Source organism: Bubalus kerabau, chromosome 20, assembly GCF_029407905.1.
Source record: "Bubalus kerabau isolate K-KA32 ecotype Philippines breed swamp buffalo chromosome 20, PCC_UOA_SB_1v2, whole genome shotgun sequence".
Lineage (NCBI taxonomy): Eukaryota > Metazoa > Chordata > Mammalia > Artiodactyla > Bovidae > Bubalus > Bubalus kerabau.
The window spans coordinates 12,814,839-12,838,339 of NC_073643.1; the positions used below are offsets into that span (position 1 = coordinate 12,814,839).

At 43.8% G+C, this 23,501-nt stretch overlaps 1 protein-coding gene across 1 annotated transcript in view; it reads left to right on the forward strand.

Annotated features, from left to right (window-relative positions):
• The window catches only part of ITGA9 (integrin subunit alpha 9), a 360,880-nt gene that overhangs the window by 188,014 nt on the left and 149,365 nt on the right, over nucleotides 1-23,501 (forward strand). Inside the window, exon 17 of the mRNA XM_055558670.1 lies at nucleotides 1,939-2,015. Within this exon, the coding sequence (XP_055414645.1) occupies nucleotides 1,939-2,015 (77 nt within the window). The remainder of the gene's footprint in view (nucleotides 1-1,938; nucleotides 2,016-23,501) is intronic.

Sequence of the window (23,501 nt, forward strand, 5' to 3'; positions counted from 1 at the left end):
GAGCTATGTTCTCTGTGTGTGTTGGAGGGGGATCCACACGTATGAGGAGTGATGATGGGGAAGTTGAGTAGTGAATGTAGATGACAACTGAAAAGCAACCACAGGCTTTTCTCTCCAGAATCCTACTGAAGCAGTTAGAGCAATGAACAATAATGAAGAGTCTCTGTCAGCGTGGACGCAGGCAGCCAAAACATCAGAGTGGCTGAGAGCAGATGGAGGGAGGGATGGACAAGCCCACCGGGTCCCACAGAAAGAAGAAAACTCTTAACTCCTCCCCAGAGCCACTCCTGATTCCTGGCCACTCTCCACAGAGAAGCCCAGTTCAGGCACACACCGCAAGCCCCCTGGAAAGATGTCCAGTTTGGCACAGTGAGCGTTGGGTCCCAGAACTAGGTGAGGTTTGGCCCTCAAGGCCCAGCCCTGTTAGAGAAAGGACACTCTGTCCGGATAACTACCAGCTGCCCCACCGAGACAGGATCCCTTCAGCCTGTTGTGGTGCCCTCAGCCTCCACATCTAATAATTGCCTTTGACTTTCCTGTTTGGAATTAAAATTATAATATGATCTCCTCACTCTGGCAGAACCCATCTCAAATACAGACTATCTGCTTCCCCATGAGAGCAGAGGGAAATGTCCGGACTGTAATCTAAGAGTTCGTTGTCTTGACTGGGTTATTATTTACTCCTATCTGAGAGCATTTGAAGATCTTCTCAAAGATGGGAAGAATACCTGTTGGGTACCTTTCTTGAAAAAACTACTTGAAGTAGCACTTGAATCGCCTGAGAAATGAATCAGATAAAGGGTGTGCTCTGTGGTCAAGGGCACCCCTGACTTGGGTTTCCGGGTTAACTGCTGAGGACCCCTCATTGTGGAGACAGCTGGCTCCCTGGAGGTGGGGGGCTTGTGGGAACTGTAGTAGGGGCGGGGTGGGGGCGCAGCCATTCCTGCGAGACCACTAGCCCATTAACGCGAGACCAGAGAGGGTGACGGTTAGAGGTCGCTCTCCGCCAACGGCCAGCGGGACTGTGGTCCTCTAGGTGGAGAGCGCAGTAAGAGGTGGCCCTCAGCCTCCTAGGCCTCCAGCCCTCTGGACTCAGGCAGCAGGTGAGCTGGACCCTGGGGACAGGCCGAGGGCTGTGTCCTGCAGGCTACAGAGCCATTGCAATGGCCATCCACTGGCCTTGGTCCAGGCCTGGAGGAGGTGGTGAGCCTCTCCCCACCCCCACCTCGCAGTCCAACCATGGGGGGCGTCTCCATGGGTCAAGGTCTGAGGAATCCGGCCCCCATTTGGGTGGCCTGAGGACCCTGAGGGCTGCCGGGTGCTGGGCGCCTGGCTCCCTCAGGTATGACGGCCAGGTGGGGTCTGGGGAACCATCCATGAGGGCGTCTTGGGCTGAGATCCACCTCCTCAGCTGGGCTGGGCACTGGCTGGATGACCTGGGCCGGGGGCTGGACCAGTGCTCTGGGCAGGGGGACAGGCCTGCTTGGGGACCCCTCCTCATAGTCAGGCCTGGCCCCCAGAGGTTAGACTTGGAAGTTGAGCCTTGGGACCTTGACAGAGAATAACACTGATTCGCGTGGAGGTTTATGAGAACATGGTGAGCTGACCTCAGGAAGAAGTTTGTGACAGCTAACCTCACCCCCCTTCACCTTTCCACTAAAACAGCTTTGCTGAGAACTTTTGGGGATCTCAAGAGATTTTAAGGCGTGAGCCACCTGTCTCCTTGCTTGGCTCTGTATTAAGCCTTTCTCTGCTCCAAACTCCAATATTTCAGTACTGTATGGGCTCAGTGCCAGTGCCCGTCTGGGCACACAGACGTGTGTTTGGTTACAGGCTCACGGGAAGAATTCCTGCTGATGTGGAAGGAAGTAATTGGTTGTTATTTACGCATTTGCCGCTAACTCCAGTTCCACCCTTCCTCTCGTGTCTCCCTCACAGACCGTGTTTGAAAGGAATTGCCGATCTGAGGACTGTGCCGCCGACCTGCAGCTGCAGGGTCACCTGTTACTCTCCAGGTGAGCTGGTGCACCCTTCCCCACCTTGTTCTAAGAAGTTCTGGCTCCAGGCTCAAAGTCTATATGTGCAAAGTTCCCCACTGAAGAGGGTAAATGCAGTTGGTGGGTTTAAAATGAATAGTTGTAGTATAAGAAAACATATATTATACTGTAATTTTAACAACAGCTATTTTTTTGGAGGGGGGATGGTTTGGGTTTGGTTTTGTTTATAGTCTCAGAAATCTCACACTTGGATTTTTATGTGTCTAATTTTCCTGAGTATTTTTGATATGTGTATGTTGGGACGTATATTTTAGGTTTAATCATTGTATTAAGTTGAACCATATGAAATGGCCAATATTTAACTGTTTGAGACAACCCATATGATCCAATTTATTACTATATAAAGGTTCTTTTTATTTTTCTCACTTAAAGCGTCTGCTTTAACAATAAGTAATGGTTCTGTGACAGGAGGGGGTGGAGGAGAGGGGCAGCTGTCCTGATGAGGGGACAGATGGCCTCTCTCCTGGAGCAGGGCTTCCTTCCACAGGACGTGAGCCCCCTGCTAAAGGTGAACCTTCTGTAAAGGCCTTCCTGTTTTCTCTCTGTCAGCCTTTTATTTTGGTCATCTTTTAGGATGAAGACGCTTGTCCTGAGTCATTTAGCCACATCAGAGGATGGGTTCCTTTTGAGACAATTCATTCTCAGAGAGTTTTAACTTCCGTACTAATTATTACCATTTCTCAACAATAGTCATTGGTGTTGATAGGTATCCTCTGAAATCCATACTGTATGCCTCAACTGTGAGAGTTAACTTTGGGGGGAGTGAAAGAAATATCCCTCATGAACCAGTAACTGCACTAGACACTTTTACTTCTGTTGACAAATAATCTACAATTCATCAAAGGAAAGTAATACTAAGATAATTCTTCATTTGCTTGCATTTATCAGGGGAAAGGTGTAAACCACCTCCCCAAACACACACACACACACACACACACACACACACACACACACACACTCCTCCAAATCTCTTAAATATTAATTGACATTACTTTTACTTAGAACTTAGTGTAGTACATTAAAGTAGTACATGTTTTGCCAAGCTTAGAAAATTATTTCAATCTGATAAGTGGATATTGGAATCTTTTTAACGTTAGTAAGAAGGACCTTCTGGAACCTATGAGAGAAACCAATTCTAAGGAAGGTTCATAAGTTATTAGATCACAACTTTTAGTTTTAGAAAAGTCTTCCAAAAAGTATTTTAGGGGAAAAGGAACATGAAACAAAAATATATGGATTTGTTTTTTAATTTGAGGCAGATTATATATAGTGGACATTTATTTTAGATCACTGAAAACTTCATGGGGTAGGAAAATATTCACTTGCTCTCAGGTTAAATACTAGAAAAGTTCTGATGTTTTTGCTCCCTGTCAGTGCATGGTCAAATCCATCTCTGTTACATTGTGCTCTTCATATGTGAAGAAGTAAAACCCAAGGCTCGTGGTCATTATCGTTAAAGCTGGCTCTGTTGCCCAACCCTGGCCTCCCAAGAGTATTGGTCAGAATTGGATCTGCTCTCTGGGCCCAGTTACCAATAATACTAGAACAACTGGTGTGGTTGGCCAGGGCCCAGACTCCCGTATATATCAGCTAGATAGAACCACAGAAAAGTACTGTGTAACAAACCAGTCAAAACTCAGTGGCTTAAAATCATTTTTTTTCTCCTGGATCTGTTGGTCGACTGAGGGTTGGCTGGTCTTGCCTTGATTCAGCTGCATCCTGGTTGACTTGCTTATGAATCTGGGGTTCAACAGAGGGGAGGTGGATCTCCACTAGGCTCAAGTGACTCAGTTCAGCTCTACTTCATGTGTCTTTTACCATCCTGCTGGAACCAATGGCCTAGACCCAGTGTATTCTTCTCATGGCATGGCACCAGTATAAAAGGGCAAGCAGAAACATGCAATAACTCTCAAGGCATAGGCTTACAACTGGTGTATTCTTAACTTCCGCCTTATTCTAATGGTCACAGCAAGTCATGTGCCCAAACACAAAATCAAGGGACTAGAAGCTATGCTTTGCCTTTTCAGTAAGAACTACAGTCACATAGCAAAGGAGACAAATTTAGAGAGGGGTGAAAAATTGGAACCATAATGCAATCTATTCTGCTACATAAAGAGCAGGATCGCCCTGTTGCTTTCCTGGTACCTTATAGTTTTGGGTACTATTTCAGCCTTTCTTGTAGTTCCATCTTTCTACAACTCATACACGAGACCTAGAGATCGGGGGAGGAGATTTTTCAAATCTCCGAAGCAATATCTTTGGACCAAATCGCTGAGCCTCTCCCTCAAATGAGTTATTTCCCAAGAGGCCCCTTGGACTCTCAAAATAGCCTTTTGGCTGGATCCCCCATTAAACAAACCTTCATTATACTCTTGGGCCCATAGTTGCCCCCAAGGGAGCCATCAGAGAAACATTAACTGGTAATTGGATAAGTAGAGATACAAAACCAAGCCTAGGGTTTCAGTTACTTTGAATTTCACCAGATCTTTGTGCAGAACCAGGCACAGAGAGAGAGAAGGTACAGTTAGTAAACTGCGTATGGAAGCCAAGGTCTGAATTTGGTTGACAAAGACTCGGTGGCTTGAATTAGAAGTGAGCTGATTTGGTTATCGTTATTGATTTGTTATTGCCTGGGATGGGGTGTACATTCCTTCATTGTTCAAATCAGGGAAGAAATATGGGCCCTGCTCTCCCAGGGTGCCCAGTGTGGGTGGGGGAGGACAGCTGGGTGCCGTCAGTGCCTGGTTGGTGCCGGGAGAGGGATAGATGGGTCATCATGGAGCCCTGGAGCAGCTTCCAAGAGAAGGAATCAAGGGGAATGCCTCCAGGCGTCCTGAGCAGAGGGAAAAGATGAGCAGAGGCACAGAGGCTGGAAGGCAGACTTGCCATGCAGATCTGCAGGCATCTGGGGTGAAGGAGGTGGTCAGGAGATATTTTTGGCATGAGCTCCTCTGCTGTAAACATCTTTGCTACAAGCATTTTTGCTGCAAATGTTTTCACCATGTAACTAATTGATTGTAAGGCAATTCTCCTGTAAAAGAGAAAAAGTAAGAGCATCATTAAATAGGACATAGTGGAACATTGAAAATGAATAATGAAAATTAAAAGACTATTGCAAAATACATAATATTTGAATACATTTAAAATGTATTCATTTTCCTGTTCAGCATTGCACTTTTTCTTTTCTGTTAAGGTTTCTTTCTCCATTTAGAGAGGCTTCAGTTTCCAAATACTCAGATGCACATTTGTAACTGAGCTTTGTATTGTGTTGTGAAAGCCTCTACACGTGTGTTCCTGGCATCTTGTCACATGTTCGATGATAGACGTTCCAAAGTTCTATGGGGAATGTGGGTTCAACTCTGTGCCTTCAAATCATCGAAGATTTGCAAATCGATACGTTTTCATTTCTAGTATAATGTGCAGTCCAGCTTTACCCTTTCTTGTTTCATACTTCCAGTAAGTTTTATCACCATGTTTCCTATCAAGTCAATTTATATAGTTGTTATCGTCTACCACATTAAGACTGCCTGTATCCTTGTCACTTTATAGAGCAGTATAAGTGCTAAGGTTTATGTGATGTAAATCAACCAATTCTTTTATCTTTTATGGAAAAATTGCCTTGTGACAAGTTAGTTATCTGGCAGAAAAATATTTGCCGCAAAAATGGTTGTGATAAAGGTGTTTGTGGCCTGAACATGGGTCAGGAGGACACAGGAAGATGTAAGAGAGAGAAAGAGAGAGAAGCAGCAGATTGTGACACACCTATGAGTTTAGGCTTCGTCCTGCAGCCAGTGGGGGTATAGCAGAATAGTAGCATAACTGCATTTAGCCTAATAGGAATGCAGGTGGGCACACCAAAGTGGTGGGAGAGAGGGATAGGGGCAGAGAAAGGGGCAAGGGCAAGGGGATTGAGGGCCTGTGGGTCATTGGGTTCTCTGTTCCACTGAGAGAAAGTGTGTCCAGCTTGACTTTTGAGTCAGCTACTCTCCCGTGCGAAGAGCCGACTCATTGGAAAAGACTCTGATGCTGGGAAAGATTGAAGGCAGAAAGAGAAGAGGGCAGCCAAGGATGAGACAGTTAGATAGCATCACCGATTCAGTGGACCTGAATTTGAGCAAACTCCAGGAGATATTGAAGGACGGGGGAGCCTGGGATGCTGCAGTTCAGAGAGTCACAAAGAGTCAGACACAACTTAGTGACTGAACAACAACAACTCTCCCATCATCTCAGTCATCCTGGCTCAGGTCCCTGGACATCACTTTGGTCTCAGTGCAGGAGCACCTAGACAGGGTTAGGCTTATGAGAGATGTTTATCTCCATCATGGTGCCTCCCCAAGGGTTTCCAGGGGCCAGTTTCAACAAAAATTTTTGCCTTTGTGCTGTCTTTAGAGCCTAGCTCTCCTGTTAGCTGTGATCCACTGTATTATAAGGTTGAAACCAAGGGATAACAGAGAAAAGTTCCTCTGATGACTAGGTAGGCAGCACAGTGCAAGGTGTTGTGGGAAGCAGCCAAAAACCCGTAGACTGAGGAGTCTTTGTTTTGAAAAAAGAGAAAGACATCTGGGAGTGATTGGGTCACCCTGAGTGGTCAGGGATCAAGCCAGGAAATGCAATCTGTAACCGGGACTCATGGATGTTTTTATTTTTCTCTCCAGAGAGCATGAATTCTGGCAGGCCTGTTGTCTCTTAAAACGATTCAACTCTTCAATTAAGTCTACAATCTTTAATGGTCTTGAGCCTTGTTCTAAAACACGCCACTTCCAAAATGTCCAGGCATAAGGAGGAAGCTGTTTAATTTCTTCAAATAGGACTGAAAATTCCATTTGTAAAGTGATGCAACTGTGTTTCATTTCTTTTGTCTGAATACTTATAGTACATAAGAGTATATCACATGTGATTAAGGTAAAGAAGAGAGAAATATACACTATGGCAGCTAAGTTAAAAGAACTTTTTTTTTATGTATCCCATATGAGACCAGTGGAAATGTCAGTGCCTTCCAGCTAGGCAACTCCTATAATGAAAGAACTCTCAAGGGAAGTAAAAAGGCACAATGAGAATATTTATGAAGTTGGAAGAACCATCTCGTGACCACATATAATGGTCCTATGACTGACTGTAGCCTTCAGTTCAGTTCAGTTCAGTCGCTCAGTCGTGTCTAACTCTTTGCGACCCCATGAATCGCAGCACGCCAGGCCTCCCTGTCCATCACCAATTCCCGGAGTTCACTCAGACTCATATCCATCGAGTCAGTGATGCCATCCAGCCATCTCATCCTCTGTCGTCCCCTTCTCCTCCTGCCCCCAATCCCTCCCAGCATCAGAGTCTTTTCCAATGAGTCAACTCTTCGCATGAGGTGGCCAAAGTACTGGAGTTTCAGCTTTAGCATCATTCCTTCCAAAGAAATCCCAGGGCTGATCTCCTTCAGAATGGACTGGTTGGATCTCCTTGCAGTCCAAGGGACTCTCAAGAGTCTTCTCCAACACCAGAGTTCAAAAGCATCAATTCTTCGGCACTCAGCCTTCTTCACAGTCCAACTCTCACATCCATACATGACCACAGGAAAAACCATAGCCTTGACTAGACGGACCTTTGTTGGCAAAGTAATGTCTCTGCTTTTGAATATGCTATCTAGGTTGGTCATAACTTTCCTTCCAAGGAGTAAGCGTCTTTTAATTTCATGGCTGCAGTCACCATCTGCATTACTGTAGCCTTAGTAATGCAATTATCTTGGTGGAGATGGGGGACCAAGTGCATTTCCCTAAACCCTTGGCTGGGAGATTTTCATGGGTATCTCAGGTTTTCATGAGCATTTTCATGTCCATGGAAAACCAGTCTTCAAGAGGAGGATCAATATACCCAGGATCATAGTGAAGGATGGGGTGGCCATTTAGAGTTTGAAGTAAATTGTTTACCTTTTTTAAAATGGCAAAAAGACCAGAAACATCAACTGCATAGCATAGGGTAGAAGTAGCATTGTCTTCTTATATGAAGGGGAAGACACTCCTGTTTATTGTGTTCCTACCATGCACTAGCTTCCCTATAGTGTCCTCTGTAGTATCTTACCAGCTACACAACCTCGGGAAAGTTGCTTCACACCTCTGTGCCTCTGTTTTCTAATCTGTAAAATGGGAGTATAATAGCACCATCTTGCAAAGTTGTTTTGAGTAGTTAGTGAGCTAAAACATATTTAATTGCTTCTGAAAGCTTGGCATTATAGCAGACACTCAGTCAATGAGAGCTATCATTATTGTTTCATTTAATCTGGTCAGTGACAATGAGAAGTAAATATTATTACACTCTTTTTTGGTGGGGAGGATGCAGAGGCTTGGGGAGGCAGGTTACTTATTCAAGGGCTCACAGTGGTCAGGGTGGAGGTGATCAAAGCTGGAAATGTCCAATTCTGCATCCTGCTCTCTTCCTGTGCACTGGCCTCAGTTGCTGTTGGGTGTCATAATCAGCTGATTCTGGACAAGAAGGACCAAAACTGGGGAGCTGGGAATAAAGCTTCCTTTGTGTAGAAAGCCCCAATCAGAAAGGAGGTGGATGGGTGAAAAAAAAAGCATCCTCAAAGATCCCTCCTATCCATCCAGTCATGCTCCCCCCGTGATGTCTGACATGTGAGGTGCTGTTCAAAAGCTTTTCTCCCCAGAGACCACAGACACCAGTTCTGCTGGGTCCAAATGATGGTTTAAGCCTCAAGTCAGGATATTCATAATATGTGTAGGCTGGATTTTTCTCTCATTATTGTTACTACTTTGTAAAGGAAGATGAATAGGACTGATCAGAATCCTGGAAAACTTTTGCCCTTGCCAGAATATTAGCCTTGTGATTCAATATTTTTTTCCCTTCACCGTCTGCCCAAGTTGTGGGACCAAAAAAGTGCAGAAGAAGTTTGTTGATTGAGAGCAGCTGGCTTTTGTAGTGGCTGTTTCTGGAATCTCTGGAAACAGGAATGGTTTTTTTCAGTGGTATGTTCTTGAAAGAAAGGTGAAATGCTCTCTTTTGAATGAGAATTTAAGGATTCCTCATCTGCACTCTTCTCTTCTCCCTCCTCTGATAGGGGTTCTCTGAGGAGGCAGTAGGTGTCTCCCCCACATTTCAGGATCACATCAAGATGAATAGGCTTGTGGGTGGTCCTTCTGTTATAGTTACCTAGGCAAAGGGCGAGATGTAACCCGCTAGGAAGGCGACGAACAGAGTAAGGCAAACAAAGAGACACATTCACACACTGGAAGAGGTAGTGAAGGGTGCAGTACTTTTGCAGAAAACGTCTACTCACCTGATGAGAAGTGATAAACTGCTGATACCTTCACCTACATGGCAAATATCAATGGAGTACTTATCATGGATATACCAGGCTTGGTGGAAACGAATATAAACTACTGCATCATGATGCTCTTGATCTAGAAGGGGAAACACACATGAAAACAATAATTGTAATTCACTGTGGTTGTTATAATCATGAGAACATGAGGGAATTCCCTGGAAACACAAGGAAAGAGGCCCTCCACCCTATGTGAGTTTGAGTCCTCTCTGAAGCGGACCCTCAGGCAAGGATTTGGGTGTAAATAATTTGAGAAGTGCAGGGAACAAAAGTAAAGGAGTAAAGAAACTTAGAGGGAAGCCTACTATTAAGGGTGCACTATATACCAGTGTATCAGTTAGTTATTGCTGTGTAACAAATCACCCCAAACTTCATGCCTTGGGAAAAAACACCATTTATTCAGCTCCAGATTCTGTGACTCAGCTGTTTGGGTCTTCTGGTCTCATGAGCTTCCATTTGGACCTGTAGCCAACTTCAGGTTGGCTAGGTGTTGCTGTTGGGGGCAGGGAAGGGGTCCAAAAACTAGAACGCAGTCCACAAGATTTCATGAGGCCTGTCACAAAACTGATCTGTTCTCACTTTTTGCCACATTCTGTTAGCTGAAGCAAAGTCACACACAGGGCCAGCCAGATTCAAGGGATGGGGAAATAAACTCTGCTTCCTGATGGGAGGATCTGTGTGTCAGAAGACAAAGGATGTGAATAAAGAGGCTATCAGTTAGCCCATCATACCAAGGTGGCACAGGGGATATTGGATCTTCATCCTACAGGGAAACACTGGGGAATGATAGGAAATGCACAGCTTAAAATGATTGCCTCTGAGGGGTAAAGGGGATGGGTTGTTTGTACATCAGCTAAGGAGAGTCGTTGGTTAAAAGCTTCTCTAGGCTTGGGTGGGCCCTTCTAGCCTGTGACAGACAGCAGCCGTGTTCTCATCCAGAAAGGTTCAGACCCTGGCACCTGGAAATCAGCAGGAACATTTGAAAAAGTCTCATGGGGGTGATAGGGGCATGGATGATATCTGTTGTACCCACTTTCTCAAAGAATCTCAGTTGATGAATTCATTCTGGAAATTTCCAGGGAGAGGATCAAAAACCACCTTTTTACACCAAAGCTTCTCTCCACTATCTTCCTGGCAATGCTTTCTTTCCACGTTTCCACACTCCTGACTCTTTGTTACCGTGGTAACTTGGTTTCTTGTTGTGTTTGTCTGCATCTTAGCCTGTTGTCCCTTCTCTCCCAAGCATCACCACGCTTTGCCCACCTGGTGAAGGGAATTTGGCTGTAGGGAATACCCATAAGTCAAGTACAGGGCTGGGAGCTCTGTCCCCCATTTTCCTGAGGACAGCAGAAACGGCAGGTGAGGGAAGTGTCCGCAGCACATGTTGTGCAGAGAGGATCTGACCTCTGCCCGGTCTGTTATCCGGGAGGGACCTGGGTGGAGCTAGGCCACACAGCTGCGCAGTTTTGCAGCCCTGGCTGCAGCCCGACTCAGGAGAAGCACAGACGGCTGGCAACTCCACTGTCCTACAAAGTAACTCGGACAGGGTGGAAACAAGCCCAGCTTGCTGTTTATTTGTGGTTAGTGATTCTCATGGATAGAATAGTATTTCAGCAGCAGAACAAGAAGCTGGTGGGCAGGGATTTGAGTCACTTTTCTGGGGTTAGAAAGAAAGTTCAATGGAGTAGCAAGAGAAGAAAAAAAAACCCCATTGGGAGGTTCCTGAGGCCAAGACCAGTGTTCTATGGCCTCTGACTTTAAATAGCCGTGGCAGCTTGGGGAACCTGGCCTGTCTCTTGCTCTCAGAGTGACATGCTGCTAACCAGGTGGGAAATGCCTTCTTATCTCCAGGAGGATCTGATTTGTAGCTTCCTAAAGAGTGGACCAGCTTTGGTGTGAGGCCCTACCACACTTAAGCAGCAGCGATCCATTCCAACGACTATCGGGTTTCAGGGACAGCCCTCCCCCTGCTGAGCAGACACTGACTGAGATTTTCCATCTGGATGGTAAGAGGATGGGGAATCCATAGAGGAGCCTTGAAGACAGAGCTGAGGGGTAACCATGGCAACCATAGAAGAGGCTGGGACCAGGCTCATAGCTCCCTCTCCAGCCACCTGGGAAGGCTGGACCTGTCTCGCAGGGGTACCTAATAAAATATTATTTTTTATTTTTTAATTATTTTTAGTTTTGCTAATATTTTCCTTGGCTTCCAAATAGGGCCAACCATCAGAGGTTTTATGTATAAGCATCTTTCCAGCAGGGCCAAAATCATATGGCTGTCATTTTCCTTCTCACTGGACACTCAACCTAAGAAAAAGATTTATCAGAAGAATGTAGCAGCTGGATTCCTCACTTCTGTCAGATCAAGAGTGAACGGGGAGCCATGTGCCTTTTTTTTTTCCTAAGATTTTACAGCTTATTCTGTGTGACTGTGCTCTTGGTCTCTTGCCACACACACTAGACTCACCCATCCCGGGGCAGACTTAGCTACTGGAAGAAAAGCAAATTCCGAAGATGCACAGTTGTTTTGTTTTCTGAAGTAAACCTACCCCTGCACATATTTTCTTGCACACGCCCTCTTATTAACATCTCTCCAGTGTTCGTTGGGTCCGACTGAGTGACTGAGCATGCACACAAGTTTGTTCTGAGCCACCTGATACAACCTTCGGCGAATCAGAAAGTGACCCTGCTTCTCTTGGCAGAAGGAAGACAAAGGCCACTTTAGCTTTCTTCCTAAGAGTAACCTCCCTCCAGAGCCAAGGCGACAGACACGCTTGGGTAGATCATGAGCTGCCCATACATTACAGGTAAAGACCTTCTAGATTTTATGAGTCTTTCTCCTTGACCCCATTCCAGGTTATTTTGACCCAAAAATGACAAGGCTGGGAAAAGGCTGTCACAAACCCCTTTAAGAGTGCCAGTGCCCTGTTCCCAGCTGCCATTAAGTGTTGGCTGCCAAGGGCTCACAGCTGCCCCTCCTCTGATCTGGAGAAGGGCCCTTGCTTCATGGAAGTCACCTTGCCTGGGAGGTTACACCCACCCTGGGCAACCCTAGCCATTGACTGGCTGATTTAGGGTACAAAAAGCCAGCCTCTTGCCTCAAGTACAGGTACAGGTGTTTCTAGGCTGTGTTTTGTGCTCCAGAGCCCCCCGTGAATAAGGGTCATGGCTAGACTCTACCCAAGACCACTTGCTTCCCATGGCATCCCCCACAATAACCTGAATTCTTGCTGCCAGAGAACCCCACCTAAGATGCTGGAGAACTCACACCTCACAGTTTGTTCCTTCTTAGATCTGGCCAGAAGTCTCAATCCTTTTCAGAACTGTGGGTTTCAAAAGGAAGCCAAATTCAATGTTTATCAGATATGAGCAGGGGAAAACAGTTGCTGGTGGGCTTTTATCTGCCTTCTTGGAATTGGAGGGTTTCTGAATTTTTAAAAACCAAGCCTGTGGGGTGATGGATAGAAGGTCCCCGCAGGGGGTGAGTGGGACTTTGTGTGTTTTAGGATTACTTCTGGTTGTTTCTTCCCCAGGACTTTGTTTTTAAAGAGAACGATCCAGACACTGGGATAAAGGAGAGGGGCCCCCTGTGAGAGATGGCTTTCACTGCAAAATACCCTCCCAGTGGGAGCCAAGGGCAGATACAGTCCTCAGGGCATGAAAGATGCATGATATTCAGGTGGTGTGAGCAGCCTTTTTCCCTAGGAGCACTGGCTCTTTTTTAAGAGTGTTTTCTGTGATAATGAGATTTGAACAAGAGGTGAATGCCATTGTTTCAGTCCGAAATTGTATTCCTTCAAGAAAAAAGAAAAGGTTTTTTTAAGTTTTCATATTTTTTTTTCCCTTGGAGAAAATTATCATTTGTGTGAAAGAACACAATCTATTTAACTTCCTGAGCCAAGAAGGAGAAAATTCTCATTTACGCACCTCTCCGTCCAGCCTCCCCAGGTTCGTCAGTTTTAAAAATGGCTCATGGTTAGTCCCCGGAGAAGGCGATGGCACCCCACTCCAGTACTCTTGCCTGGAAAATTCCATGGATGGAGGAGCCTGGTAGGCTGCAGTCCATGGGATCACTGAGAGTCAGACATGACTGAGTGACTTCACTTTTACTTTTCACTTTCATGCATTGGAGAAGGAAATGGCAGCCCACTCCAGTGTTCTTGCCTGGAGAATCCCAGGGACGGGGGAGCCTGGTGGGCTGCCGTCTATGGGGTCGCACAGAGTCGGACACGACTGAAGCAACTTAGCAGCAGCAGCATGGTTAGTCCCAGGACAGAAGGATTAAGGTGAAGGAAACCAACAGCAGTTACAAGTCTCTTATCCTACACCTTTCAGAAATGCACTTCTTTTCCTCCCTGCATCGGAGGCTGAGCATGCTGTCCATCTCTCCCTCTACCTGACCTTTCATCATCACTGATGACTCCTCAGCACTGAGTCAGTCCCTCCCTCTCACCTGCCATAGGACAGAGGTTCCTAACCTGGTGCAAATCCCTTGGTGGTCTGTGCATAGAATTCATGGGGTCTGTGAACTTAGATAGGAAAACGGCCACAGCTTAATTTTCACTAACTTCAGAGTAAAATTTAGCATCACGGTGAAGTTTAGCATCATAGTCAATTATGAATGTAGACAACAAAGCAGAGTCATATTAGCAGGACCTGTGGCTGTCACATATAGAAATCACTGATGTTTTTATATCAGGTTTCAGTGTTGAAGGTATTTCAATGTATCATTCACATTCATCCCCATGTCAAATTTGTGGAATCGGTATGATCCACCCCAAACCTTATTATTCAGTGTTATCTTTAAAAGAACACATATTCATAAACCACATATTTTTAACAAAATTATCACTGTATTTTTATATAGCTGATTTCTTTGTAACTCTCTTTTTCATTTTATGCATTTAAAAACATTTTGAGAAGGGGTCTGTTCAATTCACTAGACTGCCAAGAGCATCTGGTGACACAAAAACAGTTTAAAAACCCCAATTCTAGAAGTTTTCCCTGATTTGGGGGAAAGATACATGTTGGAGAAACAAACATTTTGCTCTGCTTAGTGGAATAGACAAAAGATTTTTATTATAATATCCAGGACTGAGACTTTAATATAAGGCTGGTATCATGTTACATTTTTCTGTTTTTCTAATGTGAGACCGAACTTACATGCCACTGGAGAAACTGTTTGCCTGACCCTGTATCCCCCAGCATCTATAATACCCTGGTGATGAAGTAAATTCCCTGAAGCATTCATTCCTTGTTTGAGTTTGTTAAAGACACAGCTGACTGTCTCTTATAGCTTAGGTGAGCTCTAGAAAACCAACGCTTTAGGTCCAAAGCAGAAGACCTGGGCATTGTGGTGACCGTGGCAGCCACTTTGTGGACGCATGGGCATTTGTGGTTGTTCGGAGTGCTGCACCTGGTGTGTCTATTCTTATTTCTACCTTTGGGGACCCAGGTGGAAAGAGCCACTTTCCTCTGGTCCCTGAGACTGCTCACCTCACAGGAAGAAGGTTCCAAATCCAAGTAGACTTGTAATTTCAATACGCTTTATTGTCTGTGACCATTTACATCCTCTATTTGGTTCTTGAGCCAGAAACAGGGAAAAATGATGGCCGTTAAGAATTACTCATGGAGGGACTATGGTAGCCCTGCTGACTTGGGCTGTCTTGAGTTGTCTGGCCTGCCAGCGACCGTGAAATGTAGGTCCGCTGTTTACATTTTGAATGTGTGGTGGCCGGGTTTGACGGGCAGCGTGTGTGGCACAGGGTGGCACCGGGCCACTGCTGGTCAGGTCATCCATCACCACACACCATCCCCACCATGACATCAGACCTCTGGGCAGCCCGCAAATTTGGGGAATTCCTCTGCCCCCCAAAGTAGTCTTTGTCTTTAATCCAGTTGTTACAGTGAGTGAACCTGATTTGTTCCAGATGTTGTAAGATTTAGTGATTCCGGAAACTACTCCTCAAGTCAAGGCTGATGAGGATTTGAATTCCTCTGTTCGCTGGGAACCAGCAGTTCTTTTCACAGTTAAGCAGATGGGGCAGGAGGAGGGAGCCTAAGCTGCTTGAAGGGACAAGGCGGGCCCTTGGGCTTCTCATGTTTGCCTCGTTAGTAAGAAAGTAGCCTTTGAAGCAAATACTGATTCTATAACTAAATGAGTTATAGAAAAACAAGACTGGGAGCTGACTGTGGCTCAGATCATGAACTCCTTATTACCAAATTCAGACTTAAATTGAAGAAAGTAGGGAAAACCACTAGACCGTTCAGGTATGACCTAAATCAAATCCCTTATGATTATACAGTGGAAGTGAGAAATAGATTTAAGGGACTAGATCTGATAGATAGAGTGCCTGATGAACTATGGAATGAGGTTTGTGACATTGTACAGGAGACAGGGATCAAGACCATCCCCATGGAAAAGAAATGCAAAAAAGCAAAATGGCTGTCTGGGGAGGCCTTACAAATAGCTGTGAAAAGAAGAGAAGCGAAAAGCAAAGGAGAAAAGGAAAGATATAAGCATCTGAATGCAGAGTTCCAAAGAATAGCAAGAAGAGATAAGAAAGCTTTCCTCAGCAATCAATGCAAAGAAATAGAGGAAAACAACAGAATGGAAAGACTAGAGATGTCTTCAAGAAAATTAGAGATACCAAGGGAACATTTCACGCAAAGATGGGCTCGATAAAGGACAGAAATGGTATGGACCTAACAGAAGCAGAAGATACTAAGAAGAGGTGGCAAGAATACACAGAAGAACTGTACAAAAAAGATCTTCACGACCCAGATAATCATGATGATGTGATCACTGACCTAGAGCCAGACATCCTGGAATGTGAAGTCAAGTGGGCCTTAGAAAGCATCACTACGAACAAAGCTAGTGGAGGTGATGGAATTCCAGTTGAGCTATTTCAAATCCTGAAAGATGACGCTGTGAAAGTGCTGCACTCAATATGCCAGCACATTTGGAAAACTCAGCAGTGGCCACAGGACTGGAAAAGGTCAGTTTTCATTCCAATCTCAAAGAAAGGCAATGCCAAAGAATGCTCAAACTACCGCACAATTGCACTCATCTCACACGCTAGTAAAGTAATGCTCAAAATTCTCCAAGCCAGGCTTCAGCAATATGTGAACTGTGAACTTCCTGATGTTCAAGCTGGTTTTAGAAAAGGCAGAAGAACCAGAGATCAAATTGCCAACATCCGCTGGATCATGGAAAAGGCAAGAGAGTTCCAGAAAAACATCTATTTCTGCTTTATTGACTATGCCAAAACCTTTGACTCTGTGGATCACAATAAATTGTGGAAAATTCTGAATGAGATGGGCATACCAGACCACCTGACCTGCCTCTTGAGAAATCTGTATGCAGGTCAGGAAGCAACAGTTAGAACTGGACATGAAACAACAGACTGGTTCCAAATAGGAAAAGGAGTACGTCAAGGCTGTATATTGTCACCCTGCTTATTTAACTTCTATGCAGAGTACATCATGAGAAATGCTGGACTGGAAGAAGCACAAGCTGGAATCAAGATTGCCGGGAGAAGTATCAGTAACCTCAGATATGCAGATGACACCACCCTTATGGCAGAAAGTGAAGAGGAACTCAAAAGCCTCTTGATGAAAGTGAAAGTGGAGAGTGAAAAAGTTGGCTTAAAGCTCAACATTCAGAAAACAAAGATCATGGCGTCCGGTCCCATCACTTCATGGGAAATAGATGGAGAAACAGTGGAAACAGTGTCAGACTTTTATTTTGGGGGGCTCCAAAATCATTGCAGATGGTGACTGCAGCCATGAAATTAAAAGACGCTTACTCCTTGGAAGGAAAGTTATGACCAACCTAGATAGCATATTCAAAAGCAGAGGCATTACTTTGCCAACAAAGGTCCGTCTAGTCAAGGCTATGGTTTTTCCTGTGGTCATGTATGGATGTGAGAGTTGGACTGTGAAGAAGGCTGAGCATCGAAGAATTGATGCTTTTGAACTGTGGTGTTGGAGAAGACTCTTGAGAGTCCCTTGGACTGCCAGGAGATCCAACCAGTCCATTCTGAAGGAGATCAGCCCTGGGATTTCTTTGGAAGGAATGATGCTAAAGCTGAAACTCCAGTACTTTGTCCACCTCATGCGAAGAGTTAACTTATTGGAAAAGACTCTGATGCTGGGAGGGACTGGGGGCAGGAGGAGAAGGGGACGACAGAGGATGAGATGGCATCACTGACTCGATGGACGCGAGTCTGGTTGAACTCCGGGAGTTAGTGATGGACAGGGAGGCCTGGTGTGCTGCGATTCATGGGGTCGCAAAGAGTCGGACACGACTGAGCAGCTGAACTGAACTGAACTAAATGAGTTATTAAATGAGCCAAAGTTGAGGCCACATTGATGCTAGCAAAGTCAGTGAAGACATAGACATATTATTTAGTTTTTAAAGTAACACGTATTTACATGGATGATCTGAATGTTGCTAGGGAAACCATTGATTTAGCTCAGCTCACCTCAGTAAATACTTTTTGCTTACTTTAATGAGCATAAAACCATCCTAAGGGGGTATGTATGCGAGACATACAGACATTTCTGGTTTCATATAAATGGTTTTCAAAGCAGAAACTTACTCCCAGCAGTCACTTCCCTGACCCACTGTGAGCTTTAGTTGACATGCCTTACAGAGGTGTCCTGTGATCTCTGGAGTTAATAGCCATGCGGGCCTGTTTTGCATGATTAGAAGGGATTCATAAAGCATGGCAAGACATGAAGCACATCTCGAACTCTATGCATAGTAGCCCACTCTTGGAGAGTGTTACAACTTACACCCATAGAGATAGCGTATTCTGTTTAACAGAGTATTATTATTGGTTTATGCAGATTTTAAGGACACAAGCAATATAAATATTAAAGCTTCTTAAAGTTATGGATTTAAAATAAAAGCTTTGTTGTTATTGTTCAGTCTGTAAGTCATCTCCTACTCTTCATGACCCCAGGGACTGCAGCACAGCAGGCTCCTTTGTCCTCCACTGTCTCCTGGATTTTGCTTAAATTCATGTCCATTGAGTCAGTGATGCTATTTAGCCACCTCATCCTCTGCCCCCCCCACTTCTTCTCTTGCTGTCAATCTTTCCCAGCATCAGAGATTTTTTCAATGAGTCAGCTCTTCGCATCAGATGGCCAAAGTATTAGAGCTTCAGCAACAGTCCTTCCAGTGAACATTCAGAGTTGATTTCCTTAGGATTGGCTGGTTGATATCCTTACGTCCAAGTTGTTTTATTTTTTAATTAATTTTTTTATTGAAGGATAATTGCTTTACAGAATTTTGTTGTTTTCTGTCAAACCTCAACATGAATCAGCCATAGGTATACGTATATCCCCTCCCTTTTGAACCTCCCTCCCATCTCCCGCCCCATCCCACCCCTCTAGGTTGATACAGAGCCCCTGTTTGAATTTCCTGAGCCATACAGAAAATTCCTGTTGGCTATCTGTTTTACATATGGTAATGTAAGTTTCCATGTTACTCTTTCCATGCATCTCACTCTCTCCTCCCCTCTCCCCATGTCTGTAAGTCTATTCTCTATGTCTGTTTCTCCATTGCTGCCCTGTAAGTAAATTCTTCAGTACCATTTTTCTAGATTCTGTATAGATGCATTAGACTACAATATTTATCTTTCTCTTTCTGACTCACTTCACTCTGTATAATAGATTGTAGGTTCATCCACCTAATCAGAACTGACTCAAGTGCATTCCTTTTTATGGCTGAGTAATATCCCATTGTGTATATGTACCACAGCTTCTTTATCCATTCATCTATCCATGGACATCTAGTTTGCTTCCATGGTAAATAGTGCTGCAATGAACAGTGGGATGCATGTGTCTTTTTCAATTTTGATTTCTTCAGGGCATTTGCCTAGGAGTGGGATTGCTGGGTCATATGGTAGTTTTAATCCTAGTTTCTTAAGGAATTTCCATACCATCTTCCATAGTGGCTGTATCAATTTACATTCCTACCATCAGTGCAAGAGTGTTCCTTTTCTCCACACCCTCTCCAGCATTTATTGTTTGTAGACTTTTTGATGATGGCCATTCCGACTGGTGTGAGGTGGTATCTCATAGTAGTTTTGAATTGCATTTCTCTAATACTGTGCAATGTTGAGCATCTTTTCATGTATTTGTTAGCCATCTGTATGTCTTTTTTGCAGAAATGTCTGTTTAATTCTTTTTCCCACTTTTTGATTGGGTTGTTTGTTTTTCGGGCATTGAATTGCACGAGCTGCTTGTATATTTTAGAAATTAATCCTTTGTCAATTGTTTCATTTGCTTTTATTTTCTCCCATTCTGACGGTTGTCTTTTCACCTTGCTTATAGTTTCCTTTGCTGTTCAAAAGCTTTTAAGTTTAATCAGGTCCCAGTTGTTTACTTTTGTTTTTATTTCCATTACTCTAGGAGGTAGGTCATAGAGGATCTTGCTTTGATTTATGTCATCGAGTGTTCTGCCTGTGTTTTCCTCTAAGAATTTTTATAGTATCTGGTCATACATTTAGGTCTTTAATCCAAGGGACTCTTAAGAGTATTTGAAAGGAGACAAATGCCAAGATAGATGCTCGTTGAGGGTCTGGAACAAGCTGTGTAAGTGACCCAGGGATTCAGCTGAAGCCTGGCCCAGATGACTGGGGTATGTATCCAGGGAAACCAAGGTCAGGAGGAGAAGCTGAGTGGTGGCAGAGGCATGTGGATTGGGCACCTGAGAAGCAGGTGGGTCCCAGATGTGGCATTAAGTTTTGAACACAGTGAAACATGTTGCAGGGTGTGAATAAGGGGATCCTGAGGTGATCAGTATGAGGATCATCAAATCAGCTGAAGCAGGTGATTCTGGGGTGAGGCTGTAAACCACAGGAGATTGCCCACTTCCTGGGCTTATGTGGGGTCAGCCGTAGGATAACCACAGGACAAGACAAATAATTGGGCATAAGTAACAGCTCTTATAATTCAAGAGTATATTAAAATATAAAACAAGATTAGATTTGATCTCTTAAATCTAGCCAAAATTGTACCTTTTAGGTAGTATCTTTTTTGGGTGTTTCTTGGTGATTTTTTTTTTTTTTTTTTACCACAAGAATGTTTTTATGAAAAAAAAGAAGTGATATCTTTCTTAATGGCCTTGGTTAATAAAATAAATTCCTAAATTCTTGCCACAATAGCTATAACCTTCAAATCAGGAAACTTTAATGATTTTTCATGACAGTGACAATTGATATTGGATTTATATTTTCATGTTTCAGTGAGAAGTACTGGAATAGGGAGTAAAACTAATTAAACTAAGTAGCAAACAAAGTAAACTAACTAAAATAAGCCATCAAGACAAAAACAATTCCATCCCTGTAGGAAAGAGGGATTTTTGACTGAATGCTTTGTAGTCCCTTGCTGGAACTCAAGGTTTCCTTGTCCAGAATCCACCATGAGAGAACTGGGAAAAGGATAGTTTCCCTAACTTGTTACAAGCCAAGAGTAAGGGACTAAGAATCTAAAACCATTGTGCATTAATCCGTTCACCACCTTTCTTTGCCCTGCTCCTAAGGGGCCTAACTCTGGAAAACTACATGTCCCAGGCTCCTTTGCCAACAAACTTCCTGTTAAATTTGGCCAGTGAGAGGTTAGAGGGAGAAAGAAGGAGAAAAGTCTAGGTATTTCTCCCTAACGCCACCCACTTCATGCAATATCTCTGGCAATACCTGTATCCACTCTGTGGTCTCATCCCCTTCTGGGCAGTCCCAGCTCTGGTCACAACCTGCACCCACTGTCCCTCTATTTTCTAATAGTTGCTTTTAATCTCTGGTTTTCCTCATCTCTCCTTGTTTTCTCTTTCAGTTCTTCTAGCACCTTTGTACCCAATTCCTCATTTTAATCCCTTTCAGAGAACTACCTGACGTAGACTCTGTTTTCTTTTTTTTTAGTTTAATTAATATAATTTTTCAATATTAATTTATTTATTTTAATTGGAGGCTAATTACTTTACAATATTTTATTGGTTTTGTCATACATCAACATGAATCTGCCACGGGTATACACGTGCTCCCCATCCTGAACCCTCCTCCCTCCTCCCTCCCCATACCATCCCTCTGGGTCATCCCAGTGCACCAGCCCCAAGCTTCCTGTATGATGCATTGAACCTGGACTGGCGATTCATTTCATATATGATATTATACATGTTTCAATGCCATTCTCCCAAATCATCGCACCCTCTCCCTCTCCCACAGAGTCCAAAAGACTGTTCTATACATCTGTGTCTCTTTTGCTGTCTTGCATACAGGGTTATCATTACCATCTTTCTAAATTCCATATATATGCGTTAGTATACTGTATTGGTGTTTTTCTTTCTGGCTTACTTCACTCTGTATAATAGACTCCAGTTTCATCCACCTCATTAGAACTGATTCAAATGTATTCTTTTTAATGGCTGAGTAATACTCCATCGTGTATATGTACCACAGCTTTCTTATCCATTCATCTGCTGATGGACATCTAGGTTGCTTCCATGTCCTGGCTATTATAAACAGTGCTGCGATGAACATTGGGGTACATGTGTCTCTTTCCCTTCTGGTTTCCTCAGTGTGTATGCCCAGTAGTGGGATTGATGGGTCATAAGGCAGTTCTATTTCCAGTTTTTTAAGAAATCTACACACTGTTCTCCACAGTGGCTGTACTAGTTTGCATTCCCACCAACAGTGTAAGAGGGTTCCCTTTTCTCCACACCCTCTCCAGCATTTATTGCTTGTAGACTTTTGGATCGCAGCCATTCTGACTGGCGTGAAATGGTACCTCATTGTGGTTTTGATTTGCATTTCTCTGATAATGAGTGATGTTGAGCATCTTTTCTTGTGTTTGTTAGCCATCTGTATGTCTTCTTTGGAGAAATGTCTGCTTAGTTCTTTGGCCCATTTTTTGATTGGGTCATTTATTTTTCTGGAATTGAGCTGCAGGAGTTGCTTGTATATTTTTGAGATTAGTTGTTTGTCAGTTGCTTCATTTGCTATTATTTTCTCCCATTCTGAAGGGTGTCTCTTCACCTTGCTTATAGTTTCCTTTGTTGTGCAGAAGCTTTTAATTTTAATTAGGTCCAATTTGTTTATTTTTGCTTTTATTTCCAATATTCTGGAAGGTGGGTCATAGAGGATCCTGCTGTGATTTATGTCAGAGAGTGTTTTGCCTATGTTCTCCTCTAGGAGTTTTATAGTTTCTGGTCTTATGTTTAGATATTTAATCCGTTTTGAGTTTATTTTTGTGTATGGTGTTAGAAAGTGTTCTAGTTTCATTCTTTTACAAGTGATTGACCAGTTTTCCCAGCACCACTTGTTAAAGAGATTGTTTTTTCTCCATTGTATAGTCTTGCCTCTTTTGTCAAAAATAAGGTTGGACTCTCTTTTCTAAGCTAGACCTTTACTGGTGCAGTGGGTTTGAATCCTGGCATGGCCACTAGGTAAAGTGATACTACCACAAGTCACACAAGTTCTTAAGCCACGTACATTATTTTGTACTCAATGTCTTTGTCTGCAAAATAGGGAGGAGATTGCTCTGTAATCAATCCTGGAGTCCATTTCAGCTTTAAAAGACCATGCATCTCTAAACTTTGATCTTATAAAAATGGGTGTTATTGCATCTCTCTTGGAGACGTTTTTATCATTTACTCCCCAGGACATAGCTTATTCTTCTTAATCCTCTGTGTGTACAGAATGTGCTGAGGGCATTTCCACTAGCCTCTTACTTCTAAAGGCTGATGTTGGCAGCTTTGTTCTTTGAAGATATAAAAATGTCGGGATTTTCAGATATGAAAATGAGTTTTTATATGGTTTAGTTTAGATTGCTAAAGAGTTGCCTGTGTTACAGAGGAGCAGCCTCCGATCTGGCTCTTTGAATGCAAGTGCTTCTGTAATGAAGACTCTCAGGGGCTTTGGACCAACTCTCATATACAGCAGTAGACTTAACTATAAAAGTATTCAGTTTGTGGGGTGAACAGAGGCTGAAGAGTAATAACCATGATGACATTCCAGGACAAAGTGGTGTCAACACTTGCACCTTGGAGGTATTGACAATTGCCTTCTTGGGTTGGGAAGCTAAGGGTAGTGTTATGGAGTGCATGCCTTGCA